The sequence below is a fragment of the Geotrypetes seraphini genome, chromosome 2, assembly GCF_902459505.1.
Source record: "Geotrypetes seraphini chromosome 2, aGeoSer1.1, whole genome shotgun sequence".
In the NCBI taxonomy this organism is placed as follows: Eukaryota; Metazoa; Chordata; class Amphibia; order Gymnophiona; family Dermophiidae; genus Geotrypetes; species Geotrypetes seraphini.
In genome coordinates, this window is record NC_047085.1 from 413,482,404 (window position 1) to 413,507,304 (window position 24,901).

The following is a 24,901-nucleotide window of genomic DNA, read 5'->3' on the forward strand; positions in this document are numbered from 1 at the left end:
TGTCCGTTTTGAGAATTTATATCTGCTGTCTATATTTGTACTATGGCCCCCTTTTACTAAACCACAATAGCGGTTTTTAGCGCAGGGAGTCTATGAGCGTTGAGAGCAGCATGGGGCATTCAGCGTAGCTCCCTGCGCTAAAAACTGCTATCACGGTTTAGTAAAAAGGGAGGGGAGTATATTTGTCTATTTTTGTATGGTTGTTACTGAGGTGACAGTGCATAGAGTCATCTGCCTTGACCTCTTTGGAAAAAACCCAGAATATAAATGATAATTAACATTTTCTCTGCGTACAATGTGCTTTGTGTTTTTTTTTTAAATTTTATTGTTGGTAGATCATTTTGACTTGGTCATTTTAAAAGTATCTCGCAAGCCCAAAAAGTGTGGGCACCCCTGCTCTAAGGATTATGGTAGATGACACAGACTTTTGATTAGAACTACAATCCTGAATCTTAGGAGCAGAAATTGATAACTACCTCTCCGTGAAGAGCCACGTACAATCAATCAATCATAAAACAATCTTTCCTTGCTATGAGAAATGTAAGATCCATGAGAAAATAGTTTGAAACAGAGGCTTTCCAAATTTTAGTGCAATCCCTAATTCTATCTCGATTAGACTGTGCCCTAAAACATTACTAGCTCGTCTACAACTAACCCCAAATTCAGCAATAAGATTTATATATGGCCTATGGAAATTGGAACACCTACAGTCCTACTATATGAAACTACATTGGCTACCAATAGCCGCAAGGATCAAGTTTAAATTAGGCATCACTGCCTTTAAGATCTTAATAGGCAATGCCCCTGACTACCTAACAGAGTTGGCCACCCTACTCCAATCCTGCCTCCCAGGGCAGTATTAATTATTCGAGGGCCCTTAGGCACACAAGTACACTGGGGCCCCCTGGCCCTGCCCTGCCCCCATTCATTTACCTGTTTTCTTATTTACTTCCTTATTTCCACTTGTATTTCTTTTTTTCTTTTATTTTAAAATTCAAAACAAACAACAAAGATTACCATACCAGTGCCAGTGTAGTTTTAGTTCTATGCAAGCCCCAAACATCTCTGAACAAATCCCCCTTTCCTTCCCTTCCCACCTGCTTGCTCAGGACTTTAACTCTGAACCCTTTCCATATGTATATAAAAGTGTTCAAATGCATTGTAAAGCAGTAATACTATCCGAAACATAAGTCTATATTAATAACCAAGTTTGCAACTCCTCTCAACTGCCTCACTTTATGTTGTCCAACTTTAATCCATATGTATGCATCTGGTACGTTTTACTCCATGTATGTTAATTTGTAACAAAACAACAAGGCAAGCTAGAATCCAACATGGAACAAAAGAAAATTGGTAGACAATATGGAGATTCAAATCAGGTTTATTTAAGGTGCTCCCAGGAACCATGCCTGATGCATTTCGCCAAACAAGGCTGGTCAATGCTAATTTAAAAAAAAGCATTTGTTTCATACACACAGGACACAGAACCACCCTCACCCAGTATGGAATAAGTAATCACAAACTAACCCCCCCCCCCCTTTTACAAAAGCACGGAAGAGGTTATTAGCGCTGGTGGGCTGAATAATCTGCGCTGTTCTGATCATAGGAATGCTATGACCATCGGAGTCGTGCAGAGCATTCAGCATGCTGGCTTGTGCTACAAACCAAAGGAACTGTACAGTTTAGGGGGGTGAAGAAACAGTGGTGCATATCCCCCAATACTGAACAAAATCTAAAGATAGCAGATGTAAATTTGAAAAAAGAGAAATAACAAATTACTTTACAAATTAACAAAAATAAAACAAAAAATGAAAAATAATACCATTTTATTGGACTAATACAATTTTAATTAGCTTTCAGAGGTTAAACCCTCTTTCCTTAGGTCAGTAAAGTATACTGCTGTTACAGTATCCTGTCCTGAACTGAGGAAGGAGAATTTGGTCTCTGAAAGTTAGTAAAAAATGTACTAGTCCAATAAAATGAACACCGTATTTCCAATTTCTGTTTCTAAACATTTATCAACACAGCTACAATACTACTTTATCCTAAAGCAAAAAATAGATTTTTTTTTCTACCTTTGTCATGTGGTTTCTGCTTTCCTCATCTTCTTGTCATTCTCTTTCTTCCATCCATTGTCTGTCCCTTCCAGAAAATGTATGTCTCCCTCTGCCATCTCTCCTCCTGCCCCCACCCCTCCTTTAGTCTAGCATCCATCATCTTCCCTCTGTTCCCTCATGGTCTGGCATCTCTCTCCTTCCATCTCTCCTTCCCTCCCCCCTGTGGTTTTTAGCATCTCTCTCTTCTCATTTCCTCCACTCAGATTTGATTTCTCTGTCTCCTTTCCCATTCTCTGGCATCTCTCTCTCCTCTCTCTTCCCTTTCCTTTTCTTCTCTGGTCTTCCTTCTCTATTTTTTGCCTCTGTCTAAATTACATTCTTTCTTACTATTCAGTCCTCAGTTTCCCTCTTTTCACTGTGTCTACCCACAGCATGCCACCACTTTCCTTTACCCCTCCACTATCTCACTAACTCTATCTTCTTCCTCCCATCTAGCATATGTCCTTTTTCTTTATCCCCTCCTTCCATCCAGCATGTGTTATCTTTCTCCACTTCCATTCAGCATTTGCTCTCCCCTCTCAACTGACATCCATCTGCCCTCTTCTCTCTCCCCTTCTCCCTACTTTCATCATCTGCCCCTTCTCTCTCTCCTCCTTCCACTTCCATCATCTGCCCCTTCTCTCTCTCCCCCCAACTTCCATCATCTGCCCCTTCTCTCAATCTCTCCCTTCTCCCCACTTCCATCATCATCATCTGCCCCCTTCTCTCTCTCCCTTCTCCCCATTTCCATCATCTGCCCCTTCTCGCAATCTCTCCCTTCTCCCCACTTCCATCATCATCATCATCTGCCCACTTCTCTCATTCTCTCCCTCCATCCCAGGCCCATCTCCCTTTCTTCCCCTCACCTTTCTTTCTGATTTTGGCAACAAGTAAGATCGGCAACAGCACCCCCCCAGTGATGGCACTTCAGATCGGCAACGGCCTCCCCCCTGGCGATGGCACTCAAGATTGGCAACGGGCCCCCACCCATGATGGCACTCAAGATCGGCAATGGGCCCCCCGGCATCAACAGCACTTCAGATCGGTAACATGATGCTCAGTCCAAAGCTTCCCTCTGACACGAATTGCCCAGGTGGAAACAGGAAGCTGTGTCAGTTGGGAAGCTTTAGGCTGAGCACCGCGTTGCTGATCTGAAGTGCTGTTGCTGCCGGGGGTTGGGTGCCCGTTGCCGATCTTGAGTGCTGTCGTGGGGGAGGGCATGGGGCTCATCTTAAGTGCTGCCCATCGCTGTTTGAAAAAAAAAAAAGAAGGCTCTCTCTTTGCCCTCCTTCAGCGGGCCCCCCCCTAACAATTTTGGGCCTAGGCATGTGTCTACTGGGCCTATCCTTTAATCCGGCCCTGATTATACCAGAAATCTTTTCCACTTAACATTCCCAGCATGCAACAATATAAAATCTACCAGGCAAATTACCTAGTCCATCCGATATCAATTAGCAAAATGCTGGAATCAGCTACCACTTACACTATGATCTTGTGACCACTATTTCAGGTTCAGAAAACTTTTAAAAGCATTTCTGTACCAAGACAGGGAGCCAGCCCTGAAGTAACTGAAATGGTAATTGTAGAAGCCCATTTCTAAACTGTCTAATGCAGGGGCGTCCAACCTTGGCTCTCACCAAGTCAGATTTTCAGGATTTCCCATATGAATATGCATGAGAACTATTTGCATACAATGCATGCAAATTAGATCTCAAGCAAATTAATTGGGGAAATCCTGAAAACCCGACTATTTTGCGGCCCTTGAGGACCGACTTTGGACAACCCTGGTCTAATGCAACTCCTGGGACATAACAATGAGCCAATGACCTACTTTAACTTGTAACTATGTATTTGTAACTATGACCTAACTGTTTTAATAGCTGTACTGATTTACCTGTACTAGCAACTCTATTGAATATCTGTGTCAAACTGTCCATTGTAACTTCATGGGTAACTGACCCATCTTCTTGTAATGTAATCCGACCTTGAACTAAATAGGTAAAGTCAGAATAGAAAACCTGATTAACCTGATAAGCTTCAGACCAGGGGACTGGTTCTTCTCTTAAGTAGATGATGTCTTTCTACTAATCCCTGCAAGTCTGAACCAAACAATCATGACTACAATATTGACCAGAACACTAACTAAAGTGCAAGAATGGGTGGGGAGATACTATCTCAAACTAAACACTGAAAATAACCAAACTATTATGGTCTGAGCAACATACATACCTAATCCCATCTACTATTACTCCGGCAAATAGAACCAGCTTCATCATTAAGAAAACCTCCAAAGTACTGGAAGTCATAACATAACACAAATGAGGATGTTAAGGAACTTTACCAATATCTCAACAATCTCTCATTTCTATTCAACAAATGGCCCTACTCATGAAAACAGCCACTTACTAGACCTGGTCACAGCAAATGATCCAAAACTGCTGTCCTTTGTTGAATGGTCACCACTAATATGGTCAGACCACTAGATGTAGATTCACCTTAAATTGCAAAATATTACACACCAATCCAAGACCAAAATGAAAATCCATTAAATACAGAGGGAAAATCGACATGGGGGAAAAGCCACTGCTTGCCCTGGATCAGTAGCATGGAATGTTGCTACTCCTTGGGTTTTGGCCAAGTACTAGGGACCTGGATTGGTTACCATGAGAATGGGCTTGATGGACCATTGGTCTGATCCAGTAAGGCTATTCTTATATTCTAAACAGATCTTTATGATCTGAAAATAAAAATCTATTAACCTCAAGGAAGCAAGGTTACTATGCAGATACCAAAGCAATAACATTCTGCATAGCTGGTGTTAAGATGTGGAATGCTTTGGTTGGTCAGTTGCGACAATATATTGATCGGTTTCAATTCAAGAAACATCTAAAAACCCAATTGATTGTCACGGCATTCTTATGACTTAACAGTTCTTTGGAAAAGAAAAGATAGTTCTCCACTTTTGATTTTAAGATTTTAGTTTGTCATAATTATTATGCTCGTTTTAACTCATATGAACCGTTTAGTTCTTAAGTGGTATAGAAAAATTTTAAATAAATACATACATTTCTATTTCTCTGGTGTTGTACTGCATGCAAAGCCTGGCATCTTACGGTTTTGTTTGTGCATATTAAGACTTTTAGTTTGTGACCCTGTATTTCTATAGGGGTTATCTGCATTCTGCATGTGTGACCAAGGCCAGGTGTTCTGGTAGGAATGAATGTGAAGCGTTATTGGTGTCATGGCCCCAAGTAGGAAAATATTTGTCAGCAGTTTGTCTGGGTTTTGGAAAGTGCAGAGCTTGGTGGCCACATTTGGAGGGCCTCTGCGCATGCATGGATGTTGACATGATGACATCACACACATAACATTGACGTCCACGCATGTGCAGAGGCCATCTAAATGCATCCTGAAGCTTGGGGAAGGAGACACGAGGTCTGTGTGGGGGTGAAGCTGGGGGTCAGAATGGGGCGGGGTCAAGGCAGAATGGGGCTGGAATGGGACGGGGTCATGTGTCCTCTTTTTTTAAAGTGGAACTCTGTTAACCCTGGTTATACATATACCATGAGATTCAGGAATCTAGTCGACTTTTATTGCACTTTGATAATTTCCCCCCATAGAGGGAAATTCTACAAGGGGGCACCTAGATTTAGGTGCTAATAAAGCATCTATTTGAAGTTTAGATGCCTACTTTTTCTTATAGTATTCTAGTGCCTGCTATCTTTGTAAGCATGGGCATTTACAACAGCCATAAATCTGTTGTAAGTTTTTATACTTAGATTGCAAAAGAACACATATAGGTTATAAGATTTGTAATCTACCTATGTATGGATGCATCCTGCCCCCACTCCTTCCAAGTGAACACTCACCTGAAAGTACACACCATCGCTTCATGATACGTGTATATAGAATACTGTGTAGTTAGACAATAGTAATTTACACACATGTGTTCATATACATGAGTAAATGATTACAATATCAGCATCTATGTATGTTCTTGCTGCAAAATTAGGTGGCTTCTTATATAATTACCCTAAGTTTCACTGCTCAGTTCAAAACTTTACTTCTCATTACTGTCTGTCCAAGGTAGGGAGAACGAGAGGGCACTCTCTAAAGTTGAAAGGGGATAGATTCCGTATGAATGTAAGGAAGTTCTTCTTCACCCAGAGAGTGGTAGAAAACTGGAACACTCTTCCGAAGTCTGTCATAGGGGAAGACACCCTCCAGGGATTCAAGACAAAGTTAGACAAGTTCCTGCTGAACCGGAACGTATGCAGGTAGGGCTAGTCTCAGGGCGCTGGTCTTTGACCAGAGGGCCGCCGCATGAGCGGACTGCTGGGCATGATGGACCACTGGTCTGACCTAGCAGCGGCAATTCTTATGTTCTAAAACTTCAGAAGAGAGTCATTTTGGAAAAATAGTTCTGCAGAATCTTTCTATTTTCTGAGAGCCAACTTGGATTTTGCCAGGTTCATGTTTATATATCCATTATTCTCATTCAGAATCATGATCCTGGCAGCGTGGGAGTCCCACATGTGAGAATATTATGCCTGCTTGCCCACAAACAAAGCATAGATACCAGTAGCAGGTGTTCTCCGAGGACAGCAGGCATGTATTCTCACAGCCCGCCCACCTCCCCTAGTTGTTTTTTTAGCTTTGTTCCTGAACTAATGGTCCTGCGAGCTGACGTCAGGTGGGAAGGCACCGGCACGCACACGGTATGGGCACTGCCTAAAGATTTAAAGAGACAGTGTACTTAGTAATATCCTTACCATGTTCTGAGCAAAATGTGAAAATATATGCTTTCTGTCCTTGGAGAACTTCTGCTACAGGTAAGTACCTTTGCTTTTCCAAGGGTTCCAGTGGAAGCTCCACTTATTACTTAAAAAAAAAAAAATTGGGGTGAGGTATTGAAGATTCTTGAAAATTCCTATCCACCAATTTCCAGGATGTTTGTTCCAGCATTCACTGAGAAGGACAATCCTCAACCAATAAAGGGAGCAAATAATTTAGATGCCTTGTATGATTTAATACGAGTTATACCAGCAACACTGAATATATTTTTTGTGCTTGACCCCGACAGGGTTTGGATCCTAAGACTTTTCTTTAGACGCCATAATTCATTATTTTGAGGATGCAAAGTTAGGGTTTTTCCTCATGTAGCAAGGGCAACACAGCAGTGTCACCAACAATTCTTGCTTTTAAGATTTCATGTTCAACAAATGGGGTCTCTTTTTATGGTTGCATTATCCTTGTCAATGTGTAATTAACCTCCATTTTACAAAACCGCACAAGAGATTTTTAGCACCGGCTGGTGCGCTGAATGCGCTGCATTGTTCCAACGGTCATAGAGTTCCTATGAGCATTGGGAAAAGCTCAGAGCATTCAATGCACAGTTTGGTAAAAAGGGGAGTAAGTTTAATTCCGTTACATATTTTATCCTGAGCAATTGATTAATTTTTTGAACTCCATCAAACCTGCTATTACTTCCTGTCTCTTAAGGAAATATCTATCTCTACTCCATAATTATTTGTAAGTTTGGAGCTTTCTCTCATTAGTTTCCTTTAATAATCATTTCCTTGTATTTTACCTTGATTCCCTCTCTTATATTGTGGACTGTAAGATGGAGATGACTTAATATTTATCTCTCTTCCCCTTTCTTTCTTACAAATTGTAATTAGATCCATTATTTCTTTATCTTGTCTTTTCTGTAAAAAAGTTTCTTGGATATATGTATTATAATCTTATAAATATATATATATATATATATATATATATTTTTAAAAAGGACAGGAATATGTTATGATTTATTTTGCTTATGTACAACTGTTGGGTATAAGGGAGGGAGGTTATTTGATGCGAGTTAGAATTTGAAGATTTATTAAGTGATGTTAAAGTATAAATCATTGTATTATTTGTTACACTTATTATGAGCTTTAAAAATGATTAAAGATTAATTAAAAAAAAAAAAGGACAGGAAATAAAAGCACTGCCAAAATCCTTTACAGTCCAAAATCATCAAGCCCTTTCAAGGACCATGTCTCTTTAACACACCCTCTCAGATTTCTGATTCTGGCTAAGTGCTCAGCCGCTCTGAATTCAAGTTTGGACTGCAAAACATGTACTGCAGATGACATCTGTACCAGAAGCAAAAAACGTATTTGCAGTAAGATAAAGGAGAAGGTGCTTTTCTATAGGAAAATACAAGTATTTTGTGGAAGAATTTTTCATCTCTTTGCTAAAAACTTATATAATGCACATTCATGAAGTTTGAGTTTGTTAAAAGGTAAGACATACCAGTATCTTAAATATTGTTTTCACATTAAAGAAATGTGATCAATGTAGTTCTAGTAGGGAGTTAGCTATATTATTTATTATTATTATGCAAAATATTTGCTGTTATTTCTGTTAATTATCTTCCTTTCAGTTTTTGAGTGGAATCATTTTTTGTTTGGTAGATTTTGTTTGCTAGGTTTTAAAAGACTCAAGGGCTGTTTTTGATATATAGTTTAGTATGCCTAAAATTTTATTTAGAATGTGTGCACATCAGACTTGCATATCATATTATATCAAAGGGACTGAATAAGGCACCGACTAAGGGACTGATGCAGGAAAGTGTGCTAGGCTTTGCACTCAGATAAGCTTGGTTTGTGTGCACAATTTTCTGTCCACTCTATGTAAAAATGAATTTTGCAGGAGCTAACTGTACACAGATGCAGAGAAGTGTGCAGAAGACGAGAAGGCTAAGTGCAATGCTGGGCTTTAACCCAAGGTCTGAGGAGGCATAAAAAGGCTAGCCTGTGGTAGTGAGGGTTTTGTGCCCATTTATTTTGTCTACTGCTATGAGCATAAGGACCTGTAACTTTTTTGCCCTCCATGAAGCACATGATAAAGTTGTATGAATATTGTCAAAAAAATTGTTGTAAGAAACCGTTATCCTTGATATCATTTACATTTATAAATTAAAAAAAAGACAGAGGGGAGGTATGTTAAAGAAAGAGTTAAAGTGTCAGAGTATTAGTATTTATGCACAGAAGAGAATTCCAGCTTATATGTGGGTGTGTGAAAATAAAATTCAACAAATATGAGGGGCTGTTGAAAAGTTCTCAGCCCAACCAACAAAGTTGGGGCAGTCTCCATCGAGGGCTATACACTTAGTCCAGCGATTTTTCCCTTTTTTCGTTCTGTCAGGAATATATGGAATGAAAAAAGTGGAAAATCACTGGACTAAGTGTATAGCCCTCGATGGAGACTGCCTCAACGTTGTCGGTTTGGCTGAGAACTTTTCAGCAGTCCTTCGTGGCAATATACATTTTTTGATCAACACAGTTTCTACTAGCACAGAACCAAGTATGTATGGGTCACGTGTGCTCTGAATGCCGATTGTTTTGTGCTTGGTCTATTTGAATGCTATTTACTTACAACACTGTGGAGCAAATTTTTGTGTTATACTTGCTTTAGGAAACTGTGCACTGGACCAAGTGTATATACTCGAATATAAACCTAGATGTGGGGCCAAAAAATGGTCCAGAACGTGGGGTCTTGGTTTATATTCAAGTCTTCCCCCTCTCAGACCCATTGCAGGCCTCTTCCCAGGCCTACCTTAAGCCCTGCAGGTCCATTGGTAAACCAGGGCAAAAACAATCTTCCTATGCTCCTGCCCCATGCAGTCTCACTACTCAAAATAGTTGATGTGAGTTTTCATAATAATCTCACAAGACTGTCATGAGTGTGGTTTATATTCAAGTCAATGTTTCCCCAGTTTTTTTAGGAGAAAAAGATTACCTCGGTTCGTATTCAGATAGGCTTATATTTGAATATATATGGTATTTCCGCTGTGCTCTTGACAGATGCAAGCATAGTTGGGAATTCCTTTATTGTTCTGTAGCTTTTGAAACTTTTCTAGCCATTTTATAAGTTTAATATTTTTAGGGAATGTGATGAACCAAATGTCTGAGAATTTCCATAGCTACAGAAGTGCAAACTGCTGCTCAGCATGCCCTACAGTATAACATTTTTGAATTATGATCAAACCAAGTATTTGGCAGCAGTTTGTTTGTGTTAATCTTTTTAAAAAGTATTAGAAGCATAAATGGTCTATTTTGAACCAAGATATTGACTGAATGGAGCAATAGCACCTTAAAAAATATAGGGCCCCTTTAATCTAGCTGCACAAGAGGTTTTTAGCACAAGCCAGCATGGTAAACACTCTGATGTTCATAGAATTCCAATGAGCGTTGGAGCACATACCTTGCTGGCCAACGTGAAAAACCTCTAGCGCAGACTGATAAAAGGGAGGGAGAGTTAGGAGTAGCAAAAATGTCCACACCTTCACCAAGCATATGTTTTAACCAGAATGCACTGTATACAAATTTAATTTTTATAATTTATGGCCTGAATACTTAAGTAGAGCGGAATCATGCAGGTGAATGAACTAAAGATGCTTTTGGGGTGCAGCGTTTGTATGAGTACAGATCATTTCACTTCTGCAGTACTAAACTATATATTTTTTTTCTCTCATGGAAAGGTGGCATCAAAGGTTTTGGATCATGCTCAGTATGTGGAAAATACATTCTGCTTTTTGCTGCTTCTCTTTTCTGACCGTGGTTGCAAATCATGCAGTCTATGGACAAAACAGAAGGAAAGGAACAAGGCCAAGTCCTGTAACAAAACAAGATCTGCAGGGTATGGATGATTCGCTCTAAATTTGCTTTTGCCTGTAAAAAGTTAATATCACCAGTTAAATAAACATTTCCCTCTAATTCTATAACAAGACACCCACATTTACACACCACTTGGGCATATAAGTATACAGAATAAGGCACATTTGTGAGAAAGTATACATTTATGCACATAAGTAGCAGCAAAGTGACTAAGAGTTAGTCTGTTAGGGCCATGTAAGTGGCATAGCACATAATGGCAAGGGGAGCGTTCACAAGGGTGAAGCAAGGGAAGGGCCAGGGCAAAGCTTTAAAGAAACAATAAACTTTAGCATATATAATTCTTTATAGCATGTATAATTCTTTCTTACATGTTTAACTCTATACAGAATTTTATGTAGCAATATGCTGCATGTAACACGCCTAGAACTCTAATTAATAAGGATTCAGTGGGATATAAGATTGCACATCACTTAACATTTATGCATGCAACTTACAGAATACAGTATATTACACAAACTCTAGACATATTTGGGTACCTCCAGGTTTTTGGCTGGTGTAACTGTGGGCACTTAAATGTTAGATGATGGGTCATGGTAGCAATGGGTATTTATTTTCTAGCTAATTAGAATTTGATTTGAGGTTTGTGGTACAAGGACTATTGCTGGATACGTTTTCTAGTAGCACAGAAAAGGCATACAAAATATATGGAGAAAACAAGACAGATGAGAGAATACGAGAGAACATGGTATATCCAATTTTTTTAAACAACTATTTTATTTATTACTTTGAGGGTGTTTTATTGGTGTATATTGGCTACAGTCTAAAATCAGAAGCTTTAAATTCTATCGGAAAACTGAATATCTAAACTGGGAGGGAGGAAATATTAATAATTTCCAGAGTGCTACCAGATATATGCAGCGTAATTGAGTAGATACGCCGGATGGTGTGAATAACATGAAGAAAGACCTGGTGGAGCTTGAAGAATGGTCTGAAATTTAGCAGCCAAAATTTAATGCGAAGAAATGCAAGGTCATGCATTTGGGCTGCAAAACCCCAAGGGAACGATACAGTTTAGGGGTTGAAGAACTTATGTGCACGACAGAAGAGCGGGACTTGATTGTATGTGATGATCTTAAGGTGGTCAAACAGATTGAAAAGGTTGCATAGGGAGAGGTATGGCCATTAAAGAAAATGGAGGTATTGATGCCTCTGTATAAGAGTCTGGTGAGACCTCATTTAGAATATTGTGTACAATTCTGGAGGCCGCACCTTCAAAAAGATATAAAAAGAATGGAGTCTGTCCAGAGGAAGGCTACTAAAATGGTATGTGGTCTTCATCATAAAGTGTATGGGGACAGACTTAAAGATCTCAATCTGTATACTTTGGAGGAAAGGCGGGAGAGGGGAGATATGATAGAGACGTTTAAATACCTACGCAATGTAAATGCGCATGGGTCGAGTCTCTTTAATTTGAAAGGAAACTCTGCAATGAATTCATATCATGTGTTCATTTTAACAGTAACTTTGGTATCGCTAGTGCAGCAACATAGTTAAATTTACAATTCCACATCCATCCTCTCTTATGAGGAAAGACTAAAGAGGTTAGGTCTCTTCAGCTTAGAAAAGAGATGGCAGAGAGGAAATATAATTGAAGTCTACAAACTCCTGAGTGGTATAGAATGGGTACAAGTGAATAAATTTTATACTTTTTCAAAAATTACAAAGACTAGAGGGATACTCAATGAAGTTATAGGGAAATAATTTTAAAACAAATAGGAGGAAATATTTTTTCACTCAGAGAATTATTAAACTCTGGAACATGTTGCCAGAGGATGTGGTAACAGCAGTTAATGTAATTGGTTTTAAATAAGTTTGGACAAGTTCCTGGAGGAAAAGTCCATAGACAGCTATTGAGACAGACATAGGGGAAGCCACTCCTTGCTCTGCGTATGGTAGCATGGAATGTTGCTACTATTTGGGTTCTTGTCAGGTACTTGTGACCTGGATTTATCACTGTGGAAAAAGGATACAGGGCTAGATGGACCACTGATCTTATCCAGTATGGCTATTCTTAATGTTCTTATCCTACCACTGCCCTGCATTGCTAATTTTAATGCTAATGCTAATAGTGTCTTATATATAGCTATATCTCCTACTGGATTCAAAGCAGTTTACAAAAGCTTACAAAAATTTACAAAGGGTGATTAAAAACAAAAATATTGAAAATAATAAATAATATTGCTAAACATCATGGTTTGAGTGACGTCCAAATCAGAAGGGTGACAAAAATGATAAACGGGATGGGACGACTTCCCTATGAGGAAAGGCTAAAGCAGCTAGGGCTCTTCAGCTTGGAGATGAGACGGCTCAGGGGTGATATGATAGAGGTCTATAAAATAATGAGTGGAGTGGAAAGGGTAGATGTGAATCAATTGTTCACTCTTTCAAAAAAATATTAGGACTAGGGGATATGTGATAAAGCCACTAAGTAGTAGATTTAAAACAAACTGGAGAAAACTCGTATTTCTTTATACAAAGTGTAATTAAACTCTGGAATTTGTTGCCAGAGAATGTGGCAAAATTAGTTAGCTTAGCGGGGTTTAAAAAAGGTTTGGATATTTTCTAAAAGAGACATCCATAGGCCATTATTGAGATGGCTTGGGGAAATCCATTGTTTATTCCTAGGATAAGCAGAATAAAATCTGTTTTACTACTTGGGATTTAGCTAGGTACTTGGGACCTGGGTTGGCCACTGTTCAAAACAGTATACTGGGCTTGATGGACCTTCGGTCGGTCCCAGTATGGCAATTCTTATGTTCTTATGTTCAAAGAGATAGGTTTTCAGTAAATTACAAAATGTGCAGTAGGTAGGTATAGTTCTAATGACTGCTGGAAGATTGTTCCAGATTTTAGCACCCAGGTATTGAAAGGTGCGTTCATGACAGATTTTAACTTTGCTCTTGTGAAGTTTCGTGGGGCCGACATTATGAAGTAGAAGACAGCTTACACTTAATGATGATGAGATTTGCCCAGTCAGTGCCTTCAAAATAATGCAAGCAAATTTGAATTTGATCCTATATTGTACTGCATTAACCCCCTCCCTTTACAAAACCGCAGAAGCAGTTTTTAGCGCAGGCTGGCACGCTGAATTCTCTGCACTGCTCCCAACGCTAATAGGAAATATGAGTATTAGGAGCAGAGCAGAACATTCAGCACACCGTCCTGCGTTAAAAAGTGCTTCCACCGTTTTGTAAAAGGGGAGGTAGCAATGCAATGCATTAAGGCAAGCTAACACATTTACCCACCCCCCTTATACTAAGTCGCAGTAGAGGTTTCTACCATGGCCTGGAGAGCTAAATGTTCTGACACTGATCCGATGCTCATCAAATTCCTGAGTGTCAGAACAGCATTGGAGCATTGAGTGCCCCAGGCCATGGTAGAAACTTTTACCGAAGCTTAGTAAAAGAGGGTCTTTTTTTAATATATAAATCTTTATTGATTTTCAAGTAATAACAGTGCAATACATATGAATCTGAACGTATAACAAATCAAGAAAAGCACTTTGAACTTACAAATATTCGAAAGTAATCTTTTCCCCCACCCCCTTTACTTAATAATATAAATGCAATTATCCTTCCAATAGCCCACTCTTATTTAAACTAGTAATACATTCCCATCCCCCTTCCTCCCACCTTGGATGTGTAAGGAAATCAGACAAAAATGTTAAAAGAGGGTCTTAAATAGCTGGCATTGCCATACACTATATTAGTATCCAAATGCTAACAGAGTATGTCAGAAAATGCAACTTGTTCAAGAAAACAAACAAACTACAAAATGGTTGTAGTTAGAGTTTCTAATAATACCTAAGCTAATGGCTAACTGAAAGATGAAGTTCCATGTACAGGGGTGAAAAACAGGCTGGGAATATAGCTTTTCCCCTATGAACCTTCAACTTTATTTGAGTCTGAAATAGTCCCAAAACTTTGCATCTTGAGATTCAGTAGCCTAACAGAAGCACATGGACCGATAATTCAAATTGATTTAAAGGGTTGGAGAGGCTCCTACTCAGTTGAATGGTCCATCAATATTCAGCTTGACCGTAACAGGGCAGTGCCGCCAAATATTGGTTCGAGAACCCTGGCACAATCTGGGCAGCGCTAGGGCAGATGATGGATCTAGAAGTTATACAGGCACCATTCAGTGCTGGTGCGGCATAGCTAACAGGGCAAGTAGGACCACATAAATATCGTAGCAGTCCTAACTTTGCCCAGTTAGCTATGCGGGCTTAGCACTAAATATCATCCATATCTGCTTAACTTCCAGGCACTGTAATGACCTGGATATTCAATATCTGTGCATGGGTATAGCCTGGCACTGAATATCCAGATCTAATCTAGCTGGTAGTGGCTAGCATTTAAAGAAATACTCACTACTGACGGCTGAATATTGACCTGGTAATCTTTAGCTATTCTATTGTACTGGTTCTCTTTTAATACCTGGTGAAACTATGAAGCTCTATGAAATAATTTCCATTTGCCTTTCACTTAAATGATACTGGGCCTCACTTATTGAAAGGCAGAATGATGCACAATATGTTTGATGAACGGAACATAATAGTCTTGCTTGAAACTCAGGGTGGTTTATTATTTAGTTGGATGCCTAGACACCAAGCTTCAGACCCTAGTAGACTATGAGCTGATATTTTTTTTGAACAAGGGCCTCTATTGCTGTGGGTTCCCCTTTAATACTGCTGTAGCATGAGAACGATGTCAATAGATTATGAACAAAGAGACACTGTGACATCACTGACTGCTCTGCTCCTGCAGCATGAATTGGATGCTCAGTAGCTGTAGACATCTTTTCAAGGTAAACTAGATCACAATCTGCTGGATTTTGAAACGTAGCAATGTAGCCTTCATTTAAGTTTATCTTTTCTGTCCTCTGCTAGTAGAGATAGACTTTTGTTATATCTTTTGGAGGCTTAAGCACTGGAAATACTCAGTAGTAGTTTCATTTGATAAATACCATTGTTGAAATGGTATTGTGAAGATACTGTATCCATCTCAGACCTGTAGAAACTGAGATTTATCAGTTGAGAAATTAGGTCTTTCGTGTACTGGTTTCAGGTGCACATATTACCAGTGGTACATCTTTCTGTTTTGTTACAGATTCCAGCTGCCTTATTGATGTCGTCTTTATCTTGGACAGCTCTGAAAGTGCTAAAAACGTGCTGTTTGGGAAGCAGAAAGATTTTGTTATTCAATTTAGTGAAAAAGTCTTCCAGCTGAAGGTGGGGAAACCTCGCAAGTACAACATCAAGCTGGCTGTTATGCAGTTCAGCAGCTCAGTCAGGATCGACCTCTCTTTCAAAGACTGGACAGGGCCAGACAACTTCAAACACATAGTCAGATCAATGAGCTACATTGGTCAAGGGACATACACCTACTATGCCATTTCCAATGCCACTCACCTGTTCAAAAGTGAAGGACGTGCAAAGAGTGTGAAAGTGGCTTTGCTGATGACAGATGGTGTTGACCATCCAAAGAGCCCTGATGTACAAGGCGTGTCTGAAGCTTTCAGAGCTCTTGGAATATCATTCATTACCATTGGACTTTCTGACAGTGCACATAAACTAGCCAATGCAGCTAAACTCCGTCTAATATCTGGTGATCCACCCAGTGAGCCTATTCTGATTTTGAATGATCCTAATCTCATAGACAGAATCATTAATAAGCTGGTAAGTAAAGCAATTTTTCATAGATGTATTTGGATGCTGGCATCTAGAACTTTATTTACAATTTCAATTTAACTTTCTATTATTATTTCTTTAAACATTTACTTGATGTACCGAGTGCCCATCACAAGTGTTTGGAACAGATAATCATCTACCACAGGAAAAGAAATACAAATTCAAAAGCAGGGGATAATTAAGAAAAAGATGAGTGGTACTGATTTTGGTTGGAGAACAGAAGGGGACACACGAAAAAGTGAAAAAAGATTTCTTTCACACTCCTCAATATTCATCACCTGTGGAGTTTGACTAGCAACTCAACTGAATGTTTTCACAGCCATATCATTTCCACACTACTTCCTCTTCCTCTATCAATAGTTCTTCCCAGCTCAGTCTTCTGCTGGTCTTAGAAGGAGAAGAAACTGCAGCTCACCAATACTCTAGGGCTCAGCATGCTTTCTGTACCTTGAACTGGTCCACAGTACTGATAATTCGGGTAATTTCATCGATTGTTCACAACTAAGTACCTTCAAGGCCACCAAGTTGTGAAGAAATATTTCTCAAAGTTTAGAAACCAGGAGTAGGGTCTTGAGGCCTTGAATATTTATATATGGTATGTAGTATCTTGTGCCATCCCTTGGGTAGAAGAAAGAAAAAAAGGTCATTTATTGGTATGTTTGGACCAGTATCACCTCAGCAGTTGTTCTAGTCACTCCAGGTTTTCTCAAGATGTGGGTCTCTTGGATTACTTCTTTTAAAGGCAAGATCCTTGAGTGACCAGCTATTGAGTGAGCCTCCAGTTTTCAATGGGATCAGGGAAATATGAGTAGACTAAGCAGCAAATTTTTACTAGTCAAACCCTGGTGTTTTAGTATATCATACTATTAGACAGTCAGGGCTGCACCCCTTACTTAGGGCTCCTTTTACTAAGCTGCGTTAGGGCTTTAACGTGTTGAATAGCACACGCTACAATGCCATGCGCACTAGATGCTAATGCCAGCATTGAGCTGGCGTTAGTTCTAGCCACGTAACGTGGGGTTAATGCGCGCTAATCTGCTGCATGCGCTAAAAACGCTAGTGCACCTTAGTAAAAGGAGCCCTAAGTGTTTGGACCAACATGCTTTAACATCGAGAGCTCAGATAAGGAACAAGTGCAGCTATCGACCAACTGCAGGTTCGAATTCAATGAGTCATAATAAGTTCTCTCATAAGAAATGAAATTGTAGCCCTCAGTCTGGAGAATGTGGAATCAGAAACTGAGCACTGTCTAAGAACAAAGGCGAAAGGCAATAATGCAGGTAGTTCATAAAGGCACAGTGGTTTTCCTTAACAAGGACTGGTCCCATCTAGGTGAAAGTGGTGCCATTCCGAAAATTATGTTCAGGCTGTAAAAGTTACATAAGCCTAAGGTAGAAATGATAGTCCAGGCCCCTCAATGTGAATTTTATGTAGAGACCTCTAGTAGCTCTACTAAAGTATTTTATTATACTGTAATCTCTTTATATCCCAGTTTCCAGAGTAGGGGAGGGGGGGGGGGTCTCCTGAATAGTAAGCTAATGGTAGGAGGAGTCCTCTCATAGAGGTAAACTGGGTTTCGTATCAATACCAAGCCCAAAGGGTGTTTCTTGTCCTTGGCTGGCCATGCAGTTGTAGCTTTGAGATGTCTGGGGACGTCTAAACCAGCACCTAAGAAGAGAGGGAGTTGTGGCTGAATAAGCCAGTGCACCCATACTACGAGAAGTGTGAGGGATAGAAATTATGCATCTCTGAGACACAAGAAAGAAGCAGGGAGTCCCTGATCCTAGACAGGAGAGGATACAGAGAATGTCTCCTGAAAGTACAATAAGGAGGGCCAGAAGTTGCCATGATACCTCAGCTGTGACCATATCTAAGTTCAGATTCCTGCTTCACAAGGTAATCTGGAGAAGGAGTTAGAGAGAAGAGGTTCTTTACCTGAAAGAGAGAATCCAAGCAACACCTAAATAACAGTAATTCACTTACTCTCTCATCTTTTTTTGTATTGCACTTCAATTCCCTCTGCCTATCAAATAGAGATGGCGAGAACATAGTACATTTCTGCAGTTTTTCTCAGATACACCTGAAAGAACCTTGAAGCAGCTAAATATAACCACTTAGTAAACTTACTGTATATGGATATATTTAGCCACTCTGGACAGGACAAGATTTAGCTCAACTCCTTAATTAACTAGTTAAATTCTTTAAAACATTTACTGTTATAAGACAATTTTCAAATAATCCATATCGTTATAAATATATACAGGTATTTTGAACTCTTGCGCTTTCTAACACATTTCCAAAGTGAAATAAATCAGGTATATTTGCATTTTTTTCCTATGAGTGATGTAATGGGAGCAAAATATCATGCATTGATTTGAAAATCAAATCTATGCAAATTGTTATGTTGTTTTTCTCCAGCATCCTAAGTACCCCCGTAGGAATGTTTCTTTAGAATCTGGCTAAAACTATATTTATTCTGGAAGCTTGCACATACTTTTATCTGGCTTGAAGGAGAACAGCTTTCAATAAATTACTCGGTACCCTTTAACTAAAGGGCATTAAGCCCTAACACGCAGTTAGGGGCAAATTCTATAAACAGCGTCCCGAATGTAGGTGGCAGTAGGTATCCTACCGCTGTCTAATCAGCCAATTAGAAGTCATGTAGGGCTGCCTAAGCTCATCGAAGGCTAGACGTGAGCATGGTTTTGCCCAGAAGTGGCCTTAGGCGAGCTTAAGCAGCCCTAGGCATCTCCCTAGGGCCGCAATAGACTCTTGAAATGTAGGCCAGCAAAATGCTGGCCTACATTTCAAATAGATGCAGCTGCTAAATTGATTGCGGCAAGGGAATCTCCTTGCAGCAATAAGTTTAGCGGCCACGGCAGGGAACCTGTCCATCCCCCTCCATTTGCTAAGACAACCAGCAGGAGGGATGCCCACTCCTTAATGTTTGAACCACCAAAGCTCCCCCACCTCAAATGCCCGCAGCAGGAGAAGTGCCAAATTCATCCTGCTGCCACAACCACAATACATCCCCAGCAGGAGGGATGTCCAATCCCTCCTACCAGAACCCCCCTCCCTGAGTCATCCCCCAGCCCCCCCAAAAGATCATCAGAAGGAGGGATGCCCAGTCTCTCCTACCAGAACCCCCCCCCATCCCTGCAAAGATCATCGGCAGGAACCCCTCCACCCACCCAAGACCTCCGGCACCCCAGATCTCACCAGTACCTTCTTTAGTTGGCCGGCCAGAGGGGTGTTTACTCCTTCCGGCCAGCAGGCCTGCCTCCACTGAATGGTGGCCCTTCCCCTTTTCGGTGCATCGTGGGGGGAGAAATTGTGGAACCAATCGGGTTCTGTGGCTCTTACAATTTATGTTGTGAACTGTATGTTGGAAATGCACAAGCCATGAGAATCCTGACTTAAATTAAGAGCTGAATCAAGAGCAGCCTTAATAAAGGGGAAAGCAATCATTTCCCAGAAATATTGGGGATTTTTTTGTCTATTCCCTCATGGGAGTGACCTAAGGGATCTGACCAATCGGAGTCCTAGGCCACTCCCAGTGCATCCTAGAATGCACTGGGGGAAGACCTAAGATTCCAGTTGGCCCAGATGCCTATGGCCCTTCCTATGGGAGAGGCCTTAAGCTTCTGGGCCAATCAGTGCCTTAGGCCCCTCCACGGTGCATCCCACAATGCACCGAGAAGGGGAAGGCCCGCCATTCAGTGGAGGCGGGCCTGCCAGCTGGAAGGAGTAAACATCCCTTTGGCTGGCCAACTAAAGAAGGTACTGGTGGGGTCCGGATGGGCTTGTGGAGGGGGGGGGAAGCGTCAGTTGCAGGATGATGTCTCAGTGAGGTGTGTGTGTGTGTGTGGGGAGGAGGGGGTTCTAGCTGGAGGAACTGAGCATCCCTCCTGCTGATGATCTTTGGGGGGGAAGGGCCCCGGCAGGAAGGACTGGGCATCCCTCCTGCCAGTGGATGTCTTGGTGGGGTGGCGGCAGGAGGAATTGGACACTCCTCTTGCCATGGACAATCAGGGGTTGGGGCGGCTTTGGGGGTTCTGGCAGGAGGGACTGTGCATCCCTTCTGCCAGTAATCTTTGCAGGGGGGGGGGGGACAGGCTCCTTGCAGTGGCCGCTAAACTGATCGTGGCAGGGAGATTCCCGTGCTGCAATCAGCTCAGCGGCAACCCAATTCTCTAACCGGCAGCTGTGACATGGATGCTGGTTAGAGAATTGGGTTATTAGGCAGCTTATGCATCTGTCTGTGAGGACAGATACGATTCTATATAGGACGCTCATGTACGATTCTCACAAGCCGCTTAGTTGGCTTCTGAGACCGGGCAACCTATACAGAATTCAGCCCTTAGTGTGCCCAAAAAGGCTTACTGCAAAACATTTACTGTATATGGTATTTTGCCTGTTAGTGTACACTAATTAAATTTAAAAAAAAATTTTTAAGGAGGGATCATGCCATGGGTGGGCATATCCTGCTAGCACATTCACATTAGTGTATGCTAACTGGATAATGTGGACTTAACATGGGAGCACTTAGGCTCTGATTTTATAAATGGCACCTAACTTGTAGGCATCATTGAGTGCAACTGTCAATCATCCTCTAGGCACCAATTATAGCAGTGTATCTCAAACTGTGTGCCAGGGCACACTAGTGTGCCTCCTGAGATTTCAGGTGTGCCACGGTACACTGGGGAGGAGGAGAGGCGCCGGCAACGGTGCCAGCTGACTGCCTACAGGACGTGCCTTTCGTGGCGAGAGGCACGTCCTGTAGGCAATCAGTGGGCGCCAGCACCTATCCTTCTCTCTGGCCCTCTTCCCTTCTGGCACCCCCCCATTGGTGTCTCAGGGCCCGCCTGGAGGGCCTTCACACACACTTGGACATTGACACGATGATGACACACATGCGCATGATGTCATCATGGCGATATCCATGCACTTTCAGGTGCCTCGAGCCACGGCCACTACCTTTAGTGTGCCGCAGCTCAAGAAAGTTTGCGGGACACTGATTTATAGAATCATGCCTAGCGGTGCCTAAGCAATTAGGCACTGGTAGACGTTGAAACCCATAGGCACAGTCTATTTATGCCAGAGTTTTATTGGCCTAAACAAGAGCACCTAAGTGATACCACACCCAAAATCTGCCCCAAATTTACCCCTAACCAAGCTAACTTTCTGGTAGGTGCCTCAGAGTAGATACCTTCTTCAAAGTGATAGGCGCCTACCAAGTTAGGCACCTACCAGCTATTTAATTTTTTTTATTTTTGTTTTTACTAGTTTTTAATGGCACTTTTAAATTTTGACTAATTAAGAAAATTAAGTTAGGTGCTAAGACACTAAGGCCCAGATTCTATAAATGGCACCTGAAGTTAGGTGCCTAGAATGGATCACCTAGCACAGAGGTAGGCAGTTCCGGTCCTCGAGAACCACAGGCAGGTCAGGTTTTCAGGATATCCTCAATGAATATGTATTAATTAACCCACTGGGGCTTATAAGACTTTTTAATAGCTCAAGTTTAATAGATCAGGTTTGATTGAATGAAAGTGGAGGCAAATCCAGTAGACAACGGCATGCAGAAGATAATTGACAACTGATACAGATAAGAAGATTAGGCACTGAATAAAGTGTTTTATTGAAAGAATGAACTTTTCATGAATTTTAACTTTTTCTATGTGTTGGATAGATTGGGGGGGTCTTCACTGTTTGGGAGAATAACTGTGTGTATGCTTAGTATGAAATAATGTTAAAATGTTTAAGGTTTTGATGGTGCTATATTATTATAATAAATGATGAATTATTTAAAAGCATAAGAAGCAGTGTGAAACATAGCTGTTATTTGGGCATTTTGTCAATGAATATGTATGAGATAGATTTGCATGCACTGCCTCCTTGAGATGCAAATCTATCTCGTGCATATTTATTGTGGATATCTTGAAAACCTGACCTGCCTGTGGCTCTCGAGGACCGGAGTTGCCTACCCCTGACCTAGCAGATCTAGGTGCCTAACTTAATTTTCTTAATTAGCTTAATTGATGCCATTAATTGAAAAGTGCCATGAAAAACAATTAAAAAGAATTAAAAAAAATTAATTAGCCCCTAGGCGCCTACCACTTTGAGGTGCCTGCCAGAAAGTAATTATGGTTAGGGGTAGCTTTTGGGCATGGTTTGACTTAGGCGCTCTCATTTAGGCCAAGAAAACCCTGGCATAAGTGGAGTGTACCTAAGAGTTTCAATGCCTACTGGTGCCTATGACCAGTGAAAACATACTGAGCTCAATGTAAACTTTCACATGCAAGATTATGGAGTTTTAGAGCTCCTTTTATCAAGGCGCGCTATGGGGGTTAGGATGTCGGACATTTCATCACGCGCTAACCCTGCGGCAACCCAAAAAACTAACACCTCGTCAATGGAGGCATTAGCGACTAGTGCGGCAGGCGGTTTAATGCGCGGTATTCTGCGCGTTAAACCCCTACTACGCCTTGATAAAAGGACCCCTGACATTTGATCTTATTGTAAGTATGCTGTCATTGCACCAGCAATTCTGGTGCTTTTCTACAGCCCCTGACAGTTGTTTCTTGAAGTGGGGCACTCTGTAGTATCTATAGAGCAAACCTTGCAGATACGTCTGATAACTTTAACTGACATTGGCTGGACTATCATATAACTTGACATATGACTCACAGATTAGGTTTTGGATATTCCTGGTGATTAGCTCCATTGCAAGCACCTTGGATTTTTTTTTTTTTTAAATATCTTTATTCATTTTGAAGCAAAAAAATAAATGCAACATATTATACAATCATATTACACTACAATAACACTTAAATTCAATCAAAATTGTAATCTATGACAAATACATATATCCCCCCATCTTCCTATTCAAAAATTGCACTCAAATTAAAATTTAAAAAATATTTCCAACCCCCCCTCCCACCCACCTTGGATTTTGAGTGATGTTGGACACGTTTATTTATCCCACCCCCCTTTCCAAAGGCCATAGGCCAGCACGCCGAATGCTCTGAGCTGCTCCTGATGCTCATAGGAACTGTACGAGTGTCAGGAGCTACGCAGAGCATCAGCGCACCAGCCAGCACTAAAAACCGCTTTTGCACTTTTGTAAAGGGGGGGGGGGGCTTAGTTACTTGATAATTTCCACCTCTCCTCTAGGCAGATCATAAAACATACATTAAAAACAACTCACCAATCTGCTGACTTCGACCACAGACTACAAAACCTTCAAAAAAGAAACAAAAACCCTACTTTTCAAAAAAAATACATAAAACCTGTATAACACTACCAATAATGTTCCGAACTCCTCCTGCATTACCAACTACTCCTTAGCAAATTAGAAAATGTTCAAACTATTAAGTACTTCTTGATATCTTATCAATATGTACTTCTTAATATCATAATTTTTATGTAATCCGTCTTGAACCGCAAGGTAAAGGCGGAATAGAAATCACTAATGTAATGTAATAACAGCATATGAGTCAAATGTGCTTTCAGAAAACAAAAAATAAGATAACGAAAACATACAACCAAGGGTAAAAGAACATCTACTCTCAATGGAAAACTGCAAAAACCAGCAAAAGTGTCATTAATAGTACTGCGTATGTTTTTGCTCAAGTAAACAACATTCACCGTGTCACATAATTTCTCTACCAAATGCCTGAGCAAAACAAAACAAAAAAACACAGCAATGTTTTTAGTTGCTTTTTAAAATATGTAGTATTGGACATTAGTCTCAGGCTGCTTGGTAAGTTATTCCATCCGTGCAGGCCAGCCATGAGAAAATGAGCCAGTACTAGTCTCTGCAAATTGAATTTTAGACAAGGAAGGAATTGATAGATGCTGCATCCCTTCCAACCTTATGGTTCTACTTGGCATGTAAATTTTCAATATAGTTTTCATAAAGTATGGAATTTTTTTTATTTTTTAATCTTTATTAATTTTCAAATATTAACAGTGCATTACAAAGAATTTAAACATAAACAAATTAGGAAAAGCACTTTAAATATACAAACATTTTGAAAGCAATCATTTTCTCCCCCCCCTCCCTTTTACCAATAAAAGTAGACACCACCTATATAATTTCAATAAATAATAATGCTTTCCCCCCTCCCTCTCTCCCACCCTGGATGCGTAAGGAAATCAACAAAAAAGAAAAATAGATGACAGCTAATGTGACGCAATAAATGATGCCAATGGGCTCCACACCATTTTAAATGCATTACTATATCCCAAAAATTCAGCTTTCATTCTTTCATACTTGTAATTGGAACATAAGTTCGCCCACCAGAAAGTATAATTAAGTCGATCATAACTTTTCCAATTGTGCTGATTGAATTAAAATCAGATCTTTAAACTTAAGCCTGAACTTAACA

At 40.5% G+C, this 24,901-nt stretch overlaps 1 protein-coding gene across 1 annotated transcript in view; it reads left to right on the plus strand.

The window, feature by feature from the left end:
- Positions 1-8,230: 8,230 nt before the first annotated feature.
- COL28A1 (collagen type XXVIII alpha 1 chain) overlaps positions 8,231-24,901 on the plus strand; it is a 312,775-nt gene continuing 296,104 nt past the window's right edge. The window contains exons 1-3 of the mRNA XM_033931029.1: positions 8,231-8,382; positions 10,624-10,781; positions 15,928-16,496. Of these exons, the coding sequence (XP_033786920.1) occupies positions 8,360-8,382; positions 10,624-10,781; positions 15,928-16,496 (750 nt within the window). The 5' untranslated portion in view covers positions 8,231-8,359. The remainder of the gene's footprint in view (positions 8,383-10,623; positions 10,782-15,927; positions 16,497-24,901) is intronic.